Here is an 18035-nt window from a genome sequence, read left to right on the forward strand (position 1 = left end):
TGAGGGGGGCCAACCTGGTGATAACTGAGGTTCCTTCAACATACCTCTAAATCCATGGTCCTGTGACCCTCTCTAGAGAATCTAATGCACAATGTGAGCAAAGGTCACAAGCAACGTCACAGAGTAAGTGGAGGGGATGAGAATTAGGGCCCTCGTTTCTGGTTTTATATAAAACTCTTAATGAGGTCATCATCGTAAACCCCCACGTCCACAGCACTTTAAGATTTACAAAAGTCCTCGAAGCAAATCAGCTAGTCAACAAGCCTTGATTAAGTGCCTGTTATGTGCCGAGAACTGCACTGTGTGCTTGAAAGGCAAAAACAGTCCCTGTCCTCAAGGAGACCCCAGTCTAATGGGGAGAAAATATGCATTGAAGTCTGCACCACAAAAGATATGACCCGATCAACAGGACGCAGGAAAAGGGAGAGCCCAGGAAGGAGGGTTTTCAACTGAGTCCGGAAGGAAGCCAGGAAGTACAGGAGGCAGAGGGTGGGGGGAGAGAGCATCCTAGGGCTGGAGGACAATCCCAAGAGTCACAAGATAGAGCAGCAGGGGTGAGGAGCAGCCAGGAGAGTGCATGGGGGGTGGAGGGATAAGATAGAAGACTAAAAAGGGAGGGCAGTTTGGAAAGGGCTCTAAATGCTAAACACAAGAAATGGAAGCAAAGTGAAGCAGAAAACTAAGGCAATTCAGGCTAAAGTGGTTGTTTTCCCTCAGAAATATTCAAATAAGAAAATGTGTTCCCATCTCCAAGCCTTTGCACAAGCTGTGGCCCCTGCCTGGCTCTTAGAAACTTCTAGTTTCCTCCAAGGTTCAGCTCAAGTGATTAAACCCTAAGCAAAGCATTAGTTAAGTAGATTGAGTAGTTTATTCTAATAATAATGATTAATATTATTATTAGTATGATTATTACTCTGATGGGATAGAGTGTGCTCTAAACTCACTTACTATCTCTATTTCAGTCTCAGTTTCTCTGTGTGTGTGTGTCTCTCTATCTCTCTGTGTCTGTCTGTCTGTCTCTCCCTCCCTCCCTCCACTCCTTTTCTCCCTCTCTCTCCCACAGCATTCTTCTTCTCCTTGATATGCAGTTTGCAGGACAGTATGGCCTTGGGGCTGGATGGGCCCAAGGAGGGGAATCTAATTCCTCCCAATTTGCAGAAAGCTTCAGCATCTTTAGAAGCATGCTTCAATTCTCCAGGGATCTATGATTTTATCCATGCACATATTCCTTCAACCAACTCAGATCACGGCCCTTGCTATAACTCTCTTGAATATCTTTGAGAGTTCCTGTGACCCAAAAATCCACTGCCCTATGGCCAGTCTGGCAATGACCCTCCCAGTAGGGTCCACGGACAACCAACATACAAACAATCCATCACCAGAGTCAGAGAAAGTATGTCCTCTATTTATAGAAGTCATTTGTGATGAATTTGCCTATTAACACTGAGCTGGGAATTTCCCCAGAGTCCCTGTACTTGCGTGACCCTCAGGAAAGGTCTCTTTCTCCTTTGAGCCAAGTCATCTGCTCAGAGTGGAGTCCTGCCAGTCCAGGCTCCTATTGTTCACAGCCTAAAAATCCTGAAAGCTGCTAGCTGGAGACAGAGAGACGGAGAGAGAGAGACAGAGACAGGAGAAGGAGGAGAAGAAGGAGGAGGAAGAGAGGTAAGAGAGCAGGGGGAGAGAGAGGGGGAAGAGGGAGAGGGGGGAGGCAGTGTTAGTTATACCACTGGCTCCCTTCCAAAAGCAAGGCTTGTTAATGAGAGCTTTTGGTAAAAGACTGAAAGGCCAGTGTGCTATGTCTGCAGCATTCCTCCACCCAACAGTAAATCTTCCAAAAGAGGAAATGAAGTCATTCAACATAATCTGTTTTGGGTGAAGCCTTGCTGGCTCTAGGTGATCACTGCCTTCCTTTCTGAATAGTCAAAAACTATCCTGTTAATGTGTTCCAGAATTTTGCCAACAATCAAAGTCAACATCACTGGCCTATTTATGATCATCCCTTTGGCACAGATTGGGACTTTCCCCCTTCTCTACTCCCAAGGGAGTGGTCCCACCCTCTAGGTCCTTCAAAGATAACAGCCAGCTAAGCAGTAACCTCACAGCCAGAGCTGAAAGAGACCTCAGTGACTGTCTAGTCTGACCCTCTTTCTTTATCTGTCTATTCCAGTCTCCTTGTTTAACAGGTGACAAAATGGAAGGCCAGAGAAATGAAGAGATCTACCCAAGACAACAGCTTCACAATGGCAGGGTTACCACTGGGACGCTGCTCTCCTCACTGCCCCTGACCCCATCCAGTGGAGAGTGTGGTCACCTCATGACCACAACTTGTCTCTGAGGCCCAGGGCAGGGACAGGAGTTGGCCACCTGCAGGGAGCAAGGAAGACCTGCACGGCCTGGCACTCCTGGGCAGGGGTGAGGAAGGGAGCTGACCCCCTGTATGGCCTGGCACTCCTTTGAAGCAAACACTCCCTCACCTGCTGCCTTCCCCAAAGCAAATCCGAGAATGGCCCACGTGGAGATCGAGCTTGTCCCAGGCTGGGTGCTTGTTTGCTGTCCCATCACTTATCTTGGGCTTTAACTCTCATCTTAATCTGTGCACTGGCATCTCTTCAGTAAAGAGACATTCTAAAAAGTCTGCTCAGATCTCACTCACTCCCACGTCGGCATCTTCCCTTCTGCTTCAAGGAATGTTCTGAGCTGTTCTTTTACCTTTATCTTGTGCCCAACACAGCTCGTGAAAACCAAGGAATGATTGTGTTCAGCTTCCATTGACAGCTTCAGTTTGTTCTGAGATCTCACACTCCTGATGCCATTTGCACAAACAATTCCAGGCAGGATGGACAAAGTGAACAAACCCACAGAGAGCTCTGGGATGGGCTAAATTGGTGAGAGAGAGTAGGCCATTGGGTAAAGGCCAGAAAAGCCACAGAGGATCACAGAAGGAGGGAAGTCAAGGAAGGCCCCAAGAGCCCAGTGTCTGGGAGGACTTGAATGCCAATATTAGGAATTCACACTTTATTTCAGCCAATGGGTGAATACGGAAGACTTGTAAATATTTTAATTAGTAGTCAGTCATTCAACAAACACAAGCATTTATTAAATGCTTGCTATGTGCCAGGAATGCAGCTAGGCAGTACAGTGGACCTGGCCTGGAGTCAGGAAGACCTGAGTTTAAATCTAGTCACAGACACTTAGCAGCTGTGTGACCCTGGGCAAGTCACTTAGTCACACTCTAGGCCTCAGTTTCCTCATCTGTTAAATGAGGATAATAATAGCACATACCTCCCAGGGTTATTGTGAAGATCAAATGAGATAAAAATTGTAGAGCTTAGCAGCACAGTGCTGGGCGCTTAGCAAGCTAGCTATTACTACCCTCCCCATAGTCATCCTTGAGTCAGCAGAAGTGAATGTGATCTCAGGTGGCAACAAGAATAATTCTAGAATATAGTGAGCATTTCTACAGCTCAGAGGGCTACAAAGCCAGGTCTGTCACAGCCATAACGGTTCACATTTATGGAACTTTAAGGTGCTGAGGAATTTTCTTCCCAACAACCCTACATGGCTGGCAGTAAAATTTTACTATCTCCACTTTACAGATAAGAAGACTGAGGCCTAGAGGGAGTGAGTGACTTGCTCAGGGTTACAGGGCCCAGAGTTGATAAGACCTGGGTTCAAATCCTGAACGCATATTGGCTGTGTGAGTCAAGGCAAGTCACTCAATCTCTCCATGTCCACCACAACTGTATCTAAGAAGGACTGGAGAGCTACACTGGTAAGTGGAGCTTCTATAATGGGAGATCCCTGTAGCGACTAAATCACAGATCTGGGTGGGGGGAAGTCTTCTAGAATTCCTAAGTACTTTCATGTGGTCATCTCACCTTACCACCAGTGCCGTCCTTCTGGGATTATCTCCTGCTTTCACTACAGGCAGAGTGTCACCCCCATGGGATTGGAAGCTCCTTGAGGGCAGGGATGTGATTTTTTTTTTTCTTTCTTTGCATCCCTGTCACTTCACACAGTGCCTGGCACATAGTAGGTGCATAAGACCCTTTGATGATGATCTTGTGATACAGGTGAGGCAGATGACATCATCCCCATTTTTCCAGATGAGGAAACTTCAAGGCAGAAATGACAAACGACTTTCCCAAAGGCACACACAGCCAGTGAGCAACAGAGATGACTCCCCGTCTAGCCCAGGGTCCCCACATAGTGCATGCAGCCTCTGTGGTTGTCGAGCATAATCTTGGCCTTGGCCACTGCTGACTGTGCCAGACCCTCAGGACATGGCAAAATGATCCCTGTTTGTCTCTGGACACATTTTCCCTGTTTCTCTCCTTGCCACTCCAAGGAGCCATGTCAACATCCACTCCTCCAGAATGATGCTGGTTCCCAGCTGACAGAGGAATTCCATCTTCACCGGGTCTTGACTTTGCCGTCCTTGTTTGAGCCGTTTCCTGAATCGATAAATCTGAGGACATCTGGAACAAATCTGGTTCACTCCCAGCAAGAAGTGGATTAAGGGAAAAGAAGCCCGAGGGGGCCTGGGAATTTCTAAGCTCCAAACCACTCACAGGGGCGTGACATCATGGCCTGGTCACAGGGGGAGTGTGTGAATGGTCCACTGGATAATCCAAGCATCCCACAAACGCGGCTCAATCAAAACAACCTCCAGGTCAGCAGCATGGGCAGTGGTCACCAGACAGAACTACACAAGGCTCAATTTTTCCCCATTTAAGGGAACAAAAAAGCCCAGTGCTGTCAAAGGAACAAAAGGATGTAGGGTCATCGATGACCCCTGTCCTTTACCAAAATCCAATTTTTCCCTGCCCTTGGCTGGGTTAAAGCAAACTAACCTAAAAAGTCAAAGCAAAAAGAAAAGAAGGCAATTTTTTAAGACAAAATATCTTTTTTCTGAATGTGAAACCTTCCTCATGTTATGAAACTGTTGGAGGAGAAAGCTGAGGGCCCTCAACTTGGGTACAGCTTTGTTCCCAGAATGCAACTGGAAGTACAATTCTTGTAATTATCAAAATAATCCTGTGATGGTAGAGCTGGAAGCCAGTCCACTAGCCCAGTCCTTTCATTTTACATATGGGGAAACTGAGGCCCCAAGAGACTTGCCCAGGGTCATATGGGCAGTGAGCGGCAGAATTCCTAGGATCATGGATTTTGAGCCAATGCCTTCATTTTACAAAGGGAGAATCTGAGGCCAGGAGAAATTCAGTAACTTAGTCCTAGGATCAGGCAGGGACTGTTTTCTTTTTCTTTATGTCTCGAGTGTTTAGCACAGTGCCTGGCACTTAGTACACGCTTCATAAATGCTTAATGATAGGTTGACCTTGTGTGACTGATAGGATGATGGATGGACGGACGGATTCTGAGCAAGTCACTTAACTGCTGTCTGACTCAGTTTCTTCATCTATAAAAGGGGATAATGACAGCACCCGCCTTCGTGGGGTTACGAGGCTCAAATGAGAGAATATTTGTAAAGCATTTTAAAGTGCTATATAAGTGCTACTACCAGCACCATGACACTACTATTATTACCACCACCACCACCACCACCACCACCACTACCACCACTACTACTACTATTACTACCACCACCACTACCACTACCACCACCACCACCACCACCACTACCATTACTATTACCACTACCACTACTACCATTACTACCACCACCACCACCACTACTACTACCATTACTATTACCACCACCACCACCACCACCACCACTACCACTACTACCACTACTACCACTACTACCATTACTACTACCACCACCACTACTATTACTACCACCACCACTATTACTACTACTACCACCACCACACTGGAAGAAATGCTGAGATTCGGAGAGTTAAATTCTGGCTTTGCTGTTTACTACCATAAGTCACTCTCCTCCCCACACATCACTGGGCCTCAGGTTCCTTTACTTGTAAATGGAGGGAGCTGAACTAGCTGATCACCAGCTCTAAGCCTGTGACCTCTCTGATAAGACCCACTGCATTTTCATTGAACTCTCTGCCTTGAAAGTGAAGCAGGCTGCTCTGTTGAGCTCAGAAAAAGACAGAGGCCAGAACATTTTCTTCCTCTCATGTTTTTGGGTGGAGATCATCTTGGTAAGGAACTTGGGATCTACTCTCCAACATCTTTGCCAGGCCTCTCCCTTCCCCCTCCCAAGTGTCTGATGAACCCCTGATGTGGCTGGCATCATGTGGGGTAAGGGAGCACCCAGGACCACCAGAACCAAAAGAAAGGGGAGAAAAAGAGAGGCACCTGATTTCCACTGGGAGTGATGGGCTCCAGCAAGCCCGAGACGGAGGCAGAAGGAATGGGGGAAAGGTGCTCCCAGGAGTGCCAGTGTGACAACCTGAAGCAGGGTCGGAGAGGGCAAGGAGAGAGGAGAGTCTCAGGAAAGATTTATTTAGGGAAAATAAGATGTGTGTATTTCAGGAATCTCATTTTCATCACTGATTCTCACTCTGTTTGGTGCTCGATGTGCCAGGTTTCTTATTACTGTCAAAAAGACAAACACACACACACTCTCTCCCTCTCTCTCCCTCTCTCCCTCTCCCTCTCCCTCTCTCCCTCTCTCTCCCTCTCCCTCTGTCTCCCTCTCCCTCTCTCTCCCTCTCCCTCTCTCCCTCTCTCTCCCTCTCTCTCCCTCTCTCTCCCTCTCCCTCTCTCTCCCTCTCCCTCTCTCCCTCTCTCCCTCTCTCTCCCTCTCTCTCCCTCTCTCTCTCCCTCTCTCTCCCTCTCTCTCCCTCTCTCTCCCTCTCTCTCCCTCTCTCTCCCTCTCTCTCTCCCTCTCTCTCCCTCTCTCTCCCTCTCTCTCCCTCTCTCTCCCTCTCCCTCTCTCCCTCTCCCTCTCTCTTTCCCTCTCTCCTAGTTGAAGGCCCAGAAAAGTAAGGAAAGAAACAAGAGAAAACTCCCAGGAAGTTGGATCCACATGGGGGGTGGGGAGGAGGAGGAGGAGGAGGAAGGATAAGGAAGAAGACAAGGAGGAGGGATGAAGGGTTAGAAAGGCAGCGTGGGCCAGGGCAGAGTGCTGGCTTTGCAGTAGGAGCCCAGGCTGAACCTGGCCCTGCCCCTGATGATCTGGAGGAGGGCCCTTCCATCTGCCCTGCAGCAGGACCCTCATGGGTGGGTGGGCGGGTGTTGTCTCTCCTAAAAGAATGTGAGAATATGACTGGATCTCTGCTCTTCTATTTATATTGCCATGCTTAGCACATAATAAATTCATTCCATTCCATCCATACACATGCTGGTGGTGTGACTCTAGGCAATTACTTCACATTTCAGTGCCTCAGGAAACTCTCCAAGACTGTAAGCTGTAAGGCAAATGATGACCTGCATTAGTAAAGGGAACTTTCTCAACAAAAGTTCCCTATGCCAATGAAATCATAAGTCCGATGTAAAAAATCGTATGATTTGGTGTTAACCTCATGGTGCCCAGCTGCTTTTATTCTACCAGAGCATAAATATTAAGTTTTGTGTTCACTACATAAATTTCCATGCTCTGGGACAAAGCCCCAGTCACCCCTCCCTAGTCCTGTTTCTGTCCCTCAATCAAACAGTGCGTTCCACCCCCTCTGCTGCCAATACTTCGTGGGGCAGAATGTCACTGTGTTCCTTTTACGACTATATACTATTACAGACATAATTCCTATCCTCTGTGGCTCCAGAAACTGTTCAATTCAAAGACCAGCTGCTCCCAATCCCAGGCTGCTTTTCCCAAGCTGGGGGTGGCCTGAGGGGAGGCAGGGAGGGCAGAGCTGTAATGCTCTGGCAAATTCTGGCAAAGAAAAGAGTTTTCCAGGTTTGCTGATAAGCTCTTAGCCCTCTTCCCCACAGAGCCTAGTAATAATGTGAGATCATATAACATCTGAGAAAAGACCCAAGACACCAGCCATAAGCTCACTGTCAAATACCAGCCCTGAGCAGAGACTGCATCCAACCTACACGGGAAAGAATGAGCTGAATCAGCGCCCAGCCTGTCATTCACAGCCTGGGACAGGTGTGCGGAGCCTCCGTAATGAGAAGGCACTGCACATGGCAGGGTGCTCCCTGGAGCACATGGCCACTGGCGGCGTTTATAACCAGATTCCTGCATTCTTTCCTAATAGGATTCCTGGCAATGTTGGTTTGAGGCTTACCACACAGAGGCAGACATTTTCCCAAGGTCCCTGGACATGGTACCGTCAATCTAGGGCCAAATGGGAAAGTCCCGCAAGGATCAGCACTTAAGGCCAATTTGAGAGCCAGGCCTGGGCCCAGTACAAGAGTGGGGGGGATTTTTTTATTAAAGAATCATACCTCTTGTGCCATAGATTACAACAGGCTTAAATCCCTCTTCCTGTCAATCCATTCTCTGCAAGGTGCCAATGTGATGCTCCCAAAGCAGGAGTTTGACTGTGGCCCCTGTCCCAACTCTGTAGACTCCAGAGCCCCACCCCTTACTTCTGGGATCAACTAGACACACCTCTCCCTGAACTCTTCACTAGCTGCAGACTCTAAGCTTCCTTTGCTGGTCTTTTTCACAGACTCTGTCATAATCAGTCATTAACCGACAAGCACTTATTAAGCACCTACTATTTACTAAGTTCTAGGGTCACACTCTATGTTCCCACACATTATATTCCAAATAAACTGACCTGGGGTGGGGGGGAGGTTCTCCTATGTGACACTCCAATTCCTGCTCCAAACCTTTGAACAGACTTGTCCCCATCGCCTGGGACCCATGTTCTCCTCACCTTCACCTCTTAGAATCCCTTTTTACTGTGAAGGTTCAACCCAACTGCCACCTACCACCTGATGACTTGAATTCAGATCCCTCATCTTTATCCCATCTGGATGGAGTATGCAGCAGAGGTAGTGAACTCCTACAGACAGTGTACTGATTTAGAAAACTGTATCACTGGAGAAATCTTGCTATTAAAAAGATGGGCCTTCATGTCATGAGGTCTGGGGTTCTTCAAAGGACTACAGTTTCCTCAAGGCTTTCTGCTCCTCCTGTTTGATTCTGGGCCCTCATGGACACAGACAACACAAAAGATTCACAGAATGAGCTGTCCTTTTTGTCCAGGACATTTGGGGTCGCCTTGAGGCCCATTGCCTCACATTATGGGGCCACCATTCTTTAACCCCCACCAAGAGATCTGTGGATAGATTTCAAGGGTCTGTGAACCTGGATAGAAAAACTAAACAGATCACATCTCTATTTTCAATAACCTCTAACTGAAATACAACATTTCCTTCAGTTATTTAAAACCATATTCTGGGAAAGGGTCCACGGGCTTCACCAGACTACCAAAGGCCTCCATGACACACACAAAAAAGTTTGTTTACTTTGTTTTTAAAAACCCTTCGATCAAAGCACAGAAAGACAAGGGAGGGATTTTTGTCCATTTTTCACAGGCACTCCCAGAACGTAACATTGTAAATTGGATCATGGTCATTTCAGGAGTAGGAACAGCCCCATTAAATCCCTGGTTCAGGACCTAATGTGGAGTTAATGTGTTCCCTGAATTTTAAAAAACAACCAGCTTGACACAGGTCAAGGTGCCCAGTGGAGGTGGGGGGAAGGGGGAAGAAGGCACAAAACTGCTCCAGGGCTGATCACTTCCTGCTCTCAGGTTCCATTTCCTCGATGGATCCCAGGGACACAATTACTTCCAGCTGCTTTCCTTTCTCTCCATTTTCCCAAGACAAAGGCAGCCCCTTCTGAAGAGCCCCAAGCTGCTGGAGATTCTCCTGCCTCCCCAACTGTCCATCAGTAGTGTACGATTTTTCCCTAAGTGCCTCCCATTCCCACTGGAGCCTTAACAAAGATGAGGTAACAGGCAATTGCCTTGGGTGCACAAAGCCAGAGGGCACATCCATCATCCCAAACACACAACTTTAGGATGGAAGGAGCACAGTTTTACATTCTTGCCTTTGAACAAAATGAGCTAGTTATGCTACTGACTCCTATTCTACATCTGCAGAAGCAACCTTGAGTTCCAGAAGTGAAAAGACCCCCAAATGCCCCTTACATGAAAAGGACTCTCCCTTCCTTACCATCCTGCTCTTGGGTTTCCAGTCCCTTACTTCCAGGATGCTCTTGGCCACCTCCAAGCACATCTCTGAAAGATGCTAACTCAAAGCTTTTGGAAATGTTCTTCCCCAGTGTCAGGAGAAATCAGGAGAGTGGAAACACTGGCCCCAAAGGGACACTCTCTCTCTCTCCTGAAATGGTCAGCAGCCGAGGTGATGCTGAGCATGGGGAAGGCTCCTGAGGCCAAGTTCTAGCTCCACCCCTTACAATCTGGGCGAGTGCCTCGAGGCCTCTAAGCCTCAGTGTCCTCAACAGATAAATGAAGGCTTTGCTGCTGTGCTCTCCATTTTATAGTGCTATTGGGAGAGACAGGTAAAAAAGCACTTTGGATACTACAGGGCAGTGCATAAGTATGACTTACATCCGAAATAATAGCATTTACCTAGTGACTTAAGGTTTGCTAAGAGCTTTACCGATAATATGTCACTTGATCCTCACAACAATCCAGGGAGGTAGGTACTATTATAATGCCCATTTTATAGATGAGGAAACTGAGACAGAGAAAGGTTAAGCAACTTGTCCAGCGTCACACAGCTAGTCAGTGTTTAAGGCCAGTACTCTGTTTCAAGGGTGCTCTGAGAAGCCTGGTCTCTTCTTTACCCTCTGGCGTACCTTCCCTGAGGTCTGATTCATAGGTTTCTCTGGGAGTCATGTTCTCTGTGTGGCACTACCACAGATTTCACTCCAAATGCCAGGTGCCCCCCAAACGGAAAACCACTGAATGTTCAGAGTGTAAACCCCTGGAGCACTGAGGCCAACTGTGAGGGGGTGTGTTTGTTTTGTCTTTATACCCCTCTTAGCACCTAATGCATGCCTTGCAGATAGTAGGGACTTAATAAATTCTTGGAATTGAGCTGCCAATCAGAGGGGATTGGAATGCTAAAGCAGGAAATCAAAAGATCATTGGAATAACAGACAAGTTTGGCCTTGGAGTACAAAGTGAAATAGGGCAGAGAAAATTCACTGGTCATAGAAAACACCCAAAAGGCAACTCTACACATGGACATCACCAGAGGGTCAATATCGAAATCAGGTCGATTATATACTTTGCAGCCAATGGTGCAGAAACTCCATATAGTCAATCAAAACAAGACTGAAGCTGGTGGTGGCTCAGATCATGAGCTACTTACTAAAAACTCAGACTTAAATGGAAGAAAACAGGGAAAACCATATAAGTATGACCTAAATAACATCCCTTATGAATACATAGTGTAGGTGATGAATAGATTCAAGGGGTTAGATCTGGTAGATAAAGTGTCTGAAGAACTATAGACGGAGATTCACAATATTGTACAGGAGTTAACAACAACAACATCCCAGAGAAAGAGAAGAGCAAGAGAGGACAATGGCTGCCTGATGAAGCTTTACAAACAGCTGAGAAAAGAAGGAAAAGGAAAGGGAAAGACACACCCAACTGAACAGAGAATGTCAGAGAAAAGCAAGGAGAGATAAGAAGGCTTTCTTAAATGAGCAATGCAAAGAAATGGAAGAACACAATGGAAAGGGAAAGACACACCCAACTGAACAGAGAATGTCAGAGAAAAGCAAGGAGAGATAAGAAGGCTTTCTTAAATGAGCAATGCAAAGAAATGGAAGAACACAATGGAAAGGGAAAGACATACCCAACTGAACAGAGAATGTCAGAGAAAAGCTCTTAAATGAGCAGCGCAAAGAAATGGAAGAACACAATGGAAAGGGAAAGACGAGCTTCCCAAGAAAATCAGACATCAAGGAAGAGTTTCAAGCAAAAATGGTCATGAGAAAAACACCAAAATGAGGGGATTTAATAGACACAAAAGAGATCAAGAAAAGGTGGAGAAAATATACACCAAGGAAACCATACAAGAAAGATGTTGGCATCACTGGTGGCCACAATGGTGGAGTTGCTGATCTAGAGCCAAATATCCAGGAGAATGAAGTGAAGGGGGCCTCACTCCACACACCAGCAAGGTTATACGCACAATTCTGCACACTAGGTTTCAGCAATACATGAAATGAAAATTACCAGACGGGCAGACTGGTTTTAGAAGAGGCAGAGGAACTGAAAACCAAATTGCCAACATCCGCTGGATTATGGAGAAAGCAGGGAGTTCCAGAAAAACATCTACTTCTGCTTCATCAATTACACTAAAGCCTTTGTGTGTATCACAACAAAATTTGGCAAGACCTCAAAGAGACAGGAGTACCAGATCATCTTTGTCTCCTGAGGAATCCATATGTGGGCCAAGAAGCAATAGTTAGAACTGAACATGGAACCACTGACTGGTTTAAGATTGGAAAGGAGTGTGACAAGGCTGTATATTGTCACTTTATGTATTTAACTTATATGCAGAGTGCATTATGCAAAATGCCAGGTTGGATGAGTCAAAAACCTGAATTAAGCTTGCCAGGAGAAACATCAACAAATCTCAGATACGCTGAAGATACCATTCTGGTGGCAGGAAGTGAAGAGGAATTAAGAAGTCTCTTAATGAGGGTGAAAGAAGAGAGTGTAAAAGATGGCTTGAAGCTTAACATTTAAAAAAATCTACAATCTTGGCAACTGGTCCCATCACTTCCTGGCAAACAGAGGGAGAAGAAAGGGAAACAGTGTCAAATTTTCCTTTCTTGGGCTGAAAGATCACTGCAGACAGCAACTGCAACCATGAGATTAAAAAAGACTTGCTCCTTGAAAGGAAAGCCATGGCAAACCTGGACAGCAGACCAAAAAGCAGAGATATTACCTTGCTAACAAAGGTCCATAGAGTCAAAAGTAAGGTTTTTTCCAGTAGCCAATGTATGACTGTGAGAGTTGAACTTATAAGGAAAGCTGAGTGCTGCAGAATTGATACTTTTGAATTATGGGGCTAGAGAAGATTTTTGAGCATCCCTTGGATAGCAAGGAGATCAAATCAGTCAATGCTTAAAGAAATTAATTCAAGCTATTCACTAGAAAGTCAAATACTGAAAGTGAATCTTAAATACTTTAGCCACATAATGAGAAGAGGGGACTCACTGGAAAAAGACCTTGATGCTGGGAAAGATTGAAGGCAAAAGGAGAAGTGTATGGCAGAGGATGAGATGGGTAGAGAATGTCATGGAAGCAATGGCCATGAATTTGGACAGACTCCAAGAGATGGTGGAGGACAGAAGAGTCTGGCATCTTATGGTCTGTGGGGTCTCAAAGAGTCAGATATGACTGAATGATGGATTGACAATAAAAACTAGTAAACAAATGTGTCTATAATATAGCCCTCCAAGTATCCTCAGGAACACTAGATCTTTGTCCTCTGAAGGTGGGCCAGGTTTTCTGAAGTAACCAAAAGTCACCCACAGCCAACCTCAATGTCTAAGGCAGATGGATCTTTCTGGGAACATAAGTGTTGGTCTCAAATGAAAGGTGACTATGGTATAACAAGATTAGTTTTCTAGATGACTTCAAAGAAAACATAGAGTGGGCAGAGAGCCAGCCTTGGAGTCAGGAAGACCTGGGTTCAAGTCCTGTTTCTGACAAAGACAGGATGTGTAATCTTGGGCACCCACTTAACCTCTAAGTGCCCTCAGCAGCCCTCTAAGACTCTAAGTTAGAAAGAGAAACATGGGGAAGTTTTGAGGAGCTGCTACGGTATAGACAATAAACAAAGCTAAATACGGTGTGACCATTCTTGGCCTCCATGAAGAGATGAAGAGATGTGCCACTTTCCTCTGGTGGAAGAGGTGGAACGAGATCTCATTTTATGGAAGAGGCAAAGCCATCATGCTCCATTCAGTCCTTCCTTCCCTCCATGGTCCAGGCACAGCGGCCTTCTCTCTGCTCCTCCCTCACATGTGATATTTCATTTTCTTTTAATTCATTATAGGAGGTAGCTCTCTAGGAGAAGAAGGAGGAGGGAAATTTGCATGATGTAAAAACAAAATATATTAGGAAAAACAACATGAATACTCTGTAAACATGAAAAAGAGATACTGTCAGTAACTTTGGAGAAAATAGTTTCATTTGAGTTACAAAGGATGTGATCTGTTGGAAGAGAGGGGAGGGGAGGGGATCAAGTGCACAGGTAGGGAATGTGGCCTTGGCAAGCAGAAGGGCCTACCTTGTCAAAGACAAGACGCGGTAGGTAGAAGAGGAGAGTGGGAGATGATATCAAGGGGGGTTGAGACTAAGAAAATGGGAGAAGGGAGCTCCCAGATGGTCCCAGTTTTCTCAGTTAAAGTACAAGGCAGGATCCTAAGCTGAGAGAAAAGGGAGGAGGGAGGTATAGCAGGCTAGAGCAGGGAAGGGAAGGTTTGGAATAGCTTCTGGGGGTAGCGACTTAGGAAATCAATCAAGGAGGAATAAAAGGGCTGCTTTGCTGCAGTGAAGGCCCAGTACAAGTAGGACAACACGAATTGATATTATATCTGTCAGCAAGGTTGTGAGAGCGGCAGTTTTATTTAATCACTCGTGAGCAAGAGCAGAGAAGGTAGAAGGTGGAAGTGATCCATGGATGAGAAGAATAGATACAGGGCATGGCGGTGAGGAGATGGCATAGAAGTGGAATGGTGGATGACAGGGTCATGACCAGAGTGGGAGAGATGTGAAACCACAGCAGAGACAACCTGAGAAAATGCTAAGAGTCTGTCTCAACAAGGGTGAAGGAAGCATAGGGGGAGGTGGAATGACAGAAGCTTAGGGTCAGATAGGAGAAGGCCAGAGTTTCTAATTAGCAAAATAGGACAACTGTGAGTAATGGTGAGATCCAATGTGTGACCATCCCTGGCATGGTTGAGTAGGTCCTGAGATTTAAGAAAACTATGGAAATGAGAGGTGAAGGGGCTTAGCATCTTTGAGGATGTGAAAGTCCCCTAAAATAAGGGCAAGAATTGGAGAGGAAAGAAAGATGGTAAGCCAGGGGCTGAACACCTTGAGAAAGAAGGGAGAATGACCTGGGAGAGAGGGGGACAGTTGACATACTCCGTCCACCATTATTTGGATGGGGTGGAACATTTTGATTGAATGGACCTCAAAGGAAAAACAAAAAAACAGCTGAGAGAAGTAATTACAGGAAAATGGAAATGACAGTGAGCACAATCAGTAGGCTAGTTGCCTCATCTCCTGGCCTCCATGGGTTGGAGGAGATGAATCTGGCCTGAATTCATTTAAACTCTCTCACTTCAGAGATGAGGAAGCCAAGGCCCAGGGAGGGCAAGGACCTGCCCAAATTGGCCAGCCAAGAGACTAAAATCCTTTGTAAGGGCCTTCTTCTGGTTTGGTTTCCCAACAAGATGAGGTCATGTTTGCTAACAATAGGCAGCCCAACACCCCTTCCATGAATTTTAAGTGGTGACTAAACTTGGCAGACACACGCCCCTAGGCCCACTCCTCCACCCCACCCTGTTACCTAGGGGATGGAGTGACAGCAGCTCCATGGTGGGCTCCACATCTGCGCCCCATGTGTTTGGGCTAGTTGAGGCTCATCAGACACTAACCTTTCACTGATGCTCCTCAGGTCAAAGGTTCCAGGTGCATTTCCTGGTAACCACCCTATGGCATGTCACATCTTCCAACATGGTCTCCCCTTCCCCAGTTATAAATAGATCCCTTTCAAAGCACTGACAAGGCACTTGCTGAGACATGGTGAGAGACCTTTTACCTCTTTCTCCCTGACCCCAGAGCTAAAAATCTCACAGGAGGAATCAGGTCAAACAGGAAGTCCCCTGGGCTATGGCTTAAACAATTCAGGCTCAGCACTTTGGGCCTGAAAAAAGCTCCCCAAAAGACCAGAAAAAAGGAGCAGAAAGCACGTGTGAGGCTCACCTTTAGCCTGGGCAGAGTCAGAGACTGAGAAAGGAAATGCTGAACAAATAAAAGATCCCTCCCTGGCTTCTTTCCTGGCCCCCAAGAGCTACTTTCCCATCCCAGTTAATGGGAGGAGCCTTGAGCAAATAGGAAGAAGGAAAGAAGCATTGTGAGCATGGAAAGGAGAAAAGGGCAGGGCCCAGGCATAGCCAGATGACAAGCCGGATACAGCCCCTGGGGTCAGGAGGAGGGGGCAAACCAGGTCACCTTTTTAGAAAATGAAAAATGATTTCACAGAAGACATTTTAACGTCGATCACCTTAGATTTGCTCATTGTGTCTCCAGCTCGGCCTCTCCGACAACCCTCAGCACCCCCAAGGGAAACTGCTCAGGGGTGCAAGGGAATGATTGACCCCGAAAGGCCCACGTACCCAGAGAGCAGCAGTCTGCCCTGAAGCTTCAGATCAGCTGCGCAGTCTTCCGAGTGACAATTCCTCTCAAAAACAGTCTGCGAAAGAGAAAAATGACAAACAAGTAAATCAGTAGGTAAATGAACAAATAGATGGTGGGATGGAGAAAGTGCTGGACCTGGACTCAGGAAGGCCAGGGTTCGAATCTGGCTGCAGACACTTATCAACTGTGTGACCCTGGCTAAGTCACTTCACCTCTGGCTGCTTCAGTTTCATCATTTGTAAAATGGGCATAATAATAACACGTGCCAGGGATGTTGTGAGGATCAGATGAGGTGATGTGCACAGGGCTCTGCAAACTTTATTGCTCTATAAATGCTAATTATTATTACTGGTGTTTATTAATATTTATTATTGTAGCTAACATTTAGATGGTATATTCAGGTTTGCAAAATGCTATACATGTTAGGAAGGAAGGAAGGAAGGAAGGAAGGAAGGAAGGAAGGAAGGAAGGAAGGAAGGAGGGAGGGAGGGAAGGAAGGAGGGAAGCGAGGAGGGACAGAAGGAAGGAAGGAAGGAGGGAAGGAAGGAGGGAAGGAAGGAGGGAAGGAAGGAAGGAGGGAAGGAAGGAGGGACAGAAGGAAGGAAGGAAGGAGGGAAGGAAGGAAGGAAGGAAGGAAGGAAGGAAGGAAGGAAGGAAGGAAGGAGGGAAGGAAGGAGGGAAGGAAGGAAGGAGGGAAGGAAGGAGGGAAGGAAGGAAGGAAGGAAGGAAGGAAGGAAGGAAGGAGGGAGGGAGGGAGGGAAGGAAGGAAGGAAGGAAGGAAGGAGGGAAGGAAGGAAGGAGGGAGGAAGGAAGGAAGGAAGGAAGGAAGGAGGGAGGGAGGGAGGGAAGGAAGGAAGGAGGGAAGGAAGGAAGGAGGGAGGGAAGGAAGGGAGGGAGGGAGGGAAGGAAGGAAGGAGGGAAGGAAGGGAGGGAGGGAGGGAGGGAAGGAAGGAGGGAAGCGAGGAGGGGACAGAAGGAAGGAAGGAAGGAGGGAAGGAAGGAAGGAAGGAAGGAAGGAAGGAAGGAAGGAAGGAAGGAGGGAGGGAGGGAGGGAGGAAGGAAGGAGGGAAGGAGGGACAGAAGGAAGGAAGGAAGGAGGGAAGGAAGGAAGGAAGGAAGGAAGGAAGGAAGGAGGAAGGAAGGAAGGAGGAGGAGGGAGGGAGGGAAGGAAGGAGGGAAGCGAGGAGGGACAGAAGGAAGGAAGGAAGGAGGGAAGGAAGGAAGGGAAGGAAGGAAGGAAGGAAGGAAGGGAAGGAAGGAGGGAAGGAGGAAGGAGGGAAGGAAGGAGGAAGGAAGGAAGGAAGGAAGGAAGGAAGGAGGAAGGAAGGAAGGAAGGAGGAAGGAAGGGAGGGAGGGAGGGAAGGAAGGAGGAGAAGGAAGGAAGGGAGGGAGGAGGAGGAGGGAGGAGGAAGGAAGGAAGGAAGGAAGGAAGGAAGGAAGGAAGGAAGGAGGGAGGAAGGAGGGAGGGAAGGAAGGAGGGAAGGAAGGAGGAGGAGGAGGAGGGAAGGAAGGAGGGAGGGAAGGAAGGAGGGAAGCGAGGAGGGACAGAAGGAAGGAAGGAAGGAGGGAGGAAGGAGGAGGGAGGAAGGAGGGAGGAAGGAAGGAGGGAAGGAAGGAAGGAAGGGAGGGAGGGAGGAGGGAGGAAGGAGGGAGGGAAGGAGGGAGGGAAGGAAGGAAGGAAGGAAGGAAGGAAGGAAGGAAGGAAGGAGGAGGAAGGAAGGA

General features: G+C 47.1%; 1 protein-coding gene and 1 long non-coding RNA gene across 4 annotated transcripts in view; one reads left to right on the forward strand and one right to left on the reverse strand.

The window, feature by feature from the left end:
* ITGA9 (integrin subunit alpha 9) overlaps positions 1–18035 on the reverse strand; it is a 406938-nt gene that overhangs the window by 136488 nt on the left and 252415 nt on the right. For all 3 annotated transcript variants that reach the window (XM_072598903.1, XM_072598905.1, XM_072598902.1), the window contains one exon: positions 16292–16368. In XM_072598903.1, the coding sequence (XP_072455004.1) occupies positions 16292–16368 (77 nt within the window). The remainder of the gene's footprint in view (positions 1–16291; positions 16369–18035) is intronic.
* Positions 1558–4526, forward strand: LOC140497693 (uncharacterized). The gene is made up of 2 exons (XR_011964820.1): positions 1558–1662; positions 2168–4526. It is a non-coding gene; the product is annotated as an uncharacterized lncRNA (long non-coding RNA).

Source organism: Notamacropus eugenii, chromosome 3 (assembly GCF_028372415.1).
Source record: "Notamacropus eugenii isolate mMacEug1 chromosome 3, mMacEug1.pri_v2, whole genome shotgun sequence".
NCBI classification, from domain to species: Eukaryota; Metazoa; Chordata; class Mammalia; order Diprotodontia; family Macropodidae; genus Notamacropus; species Notamacropus eugenii.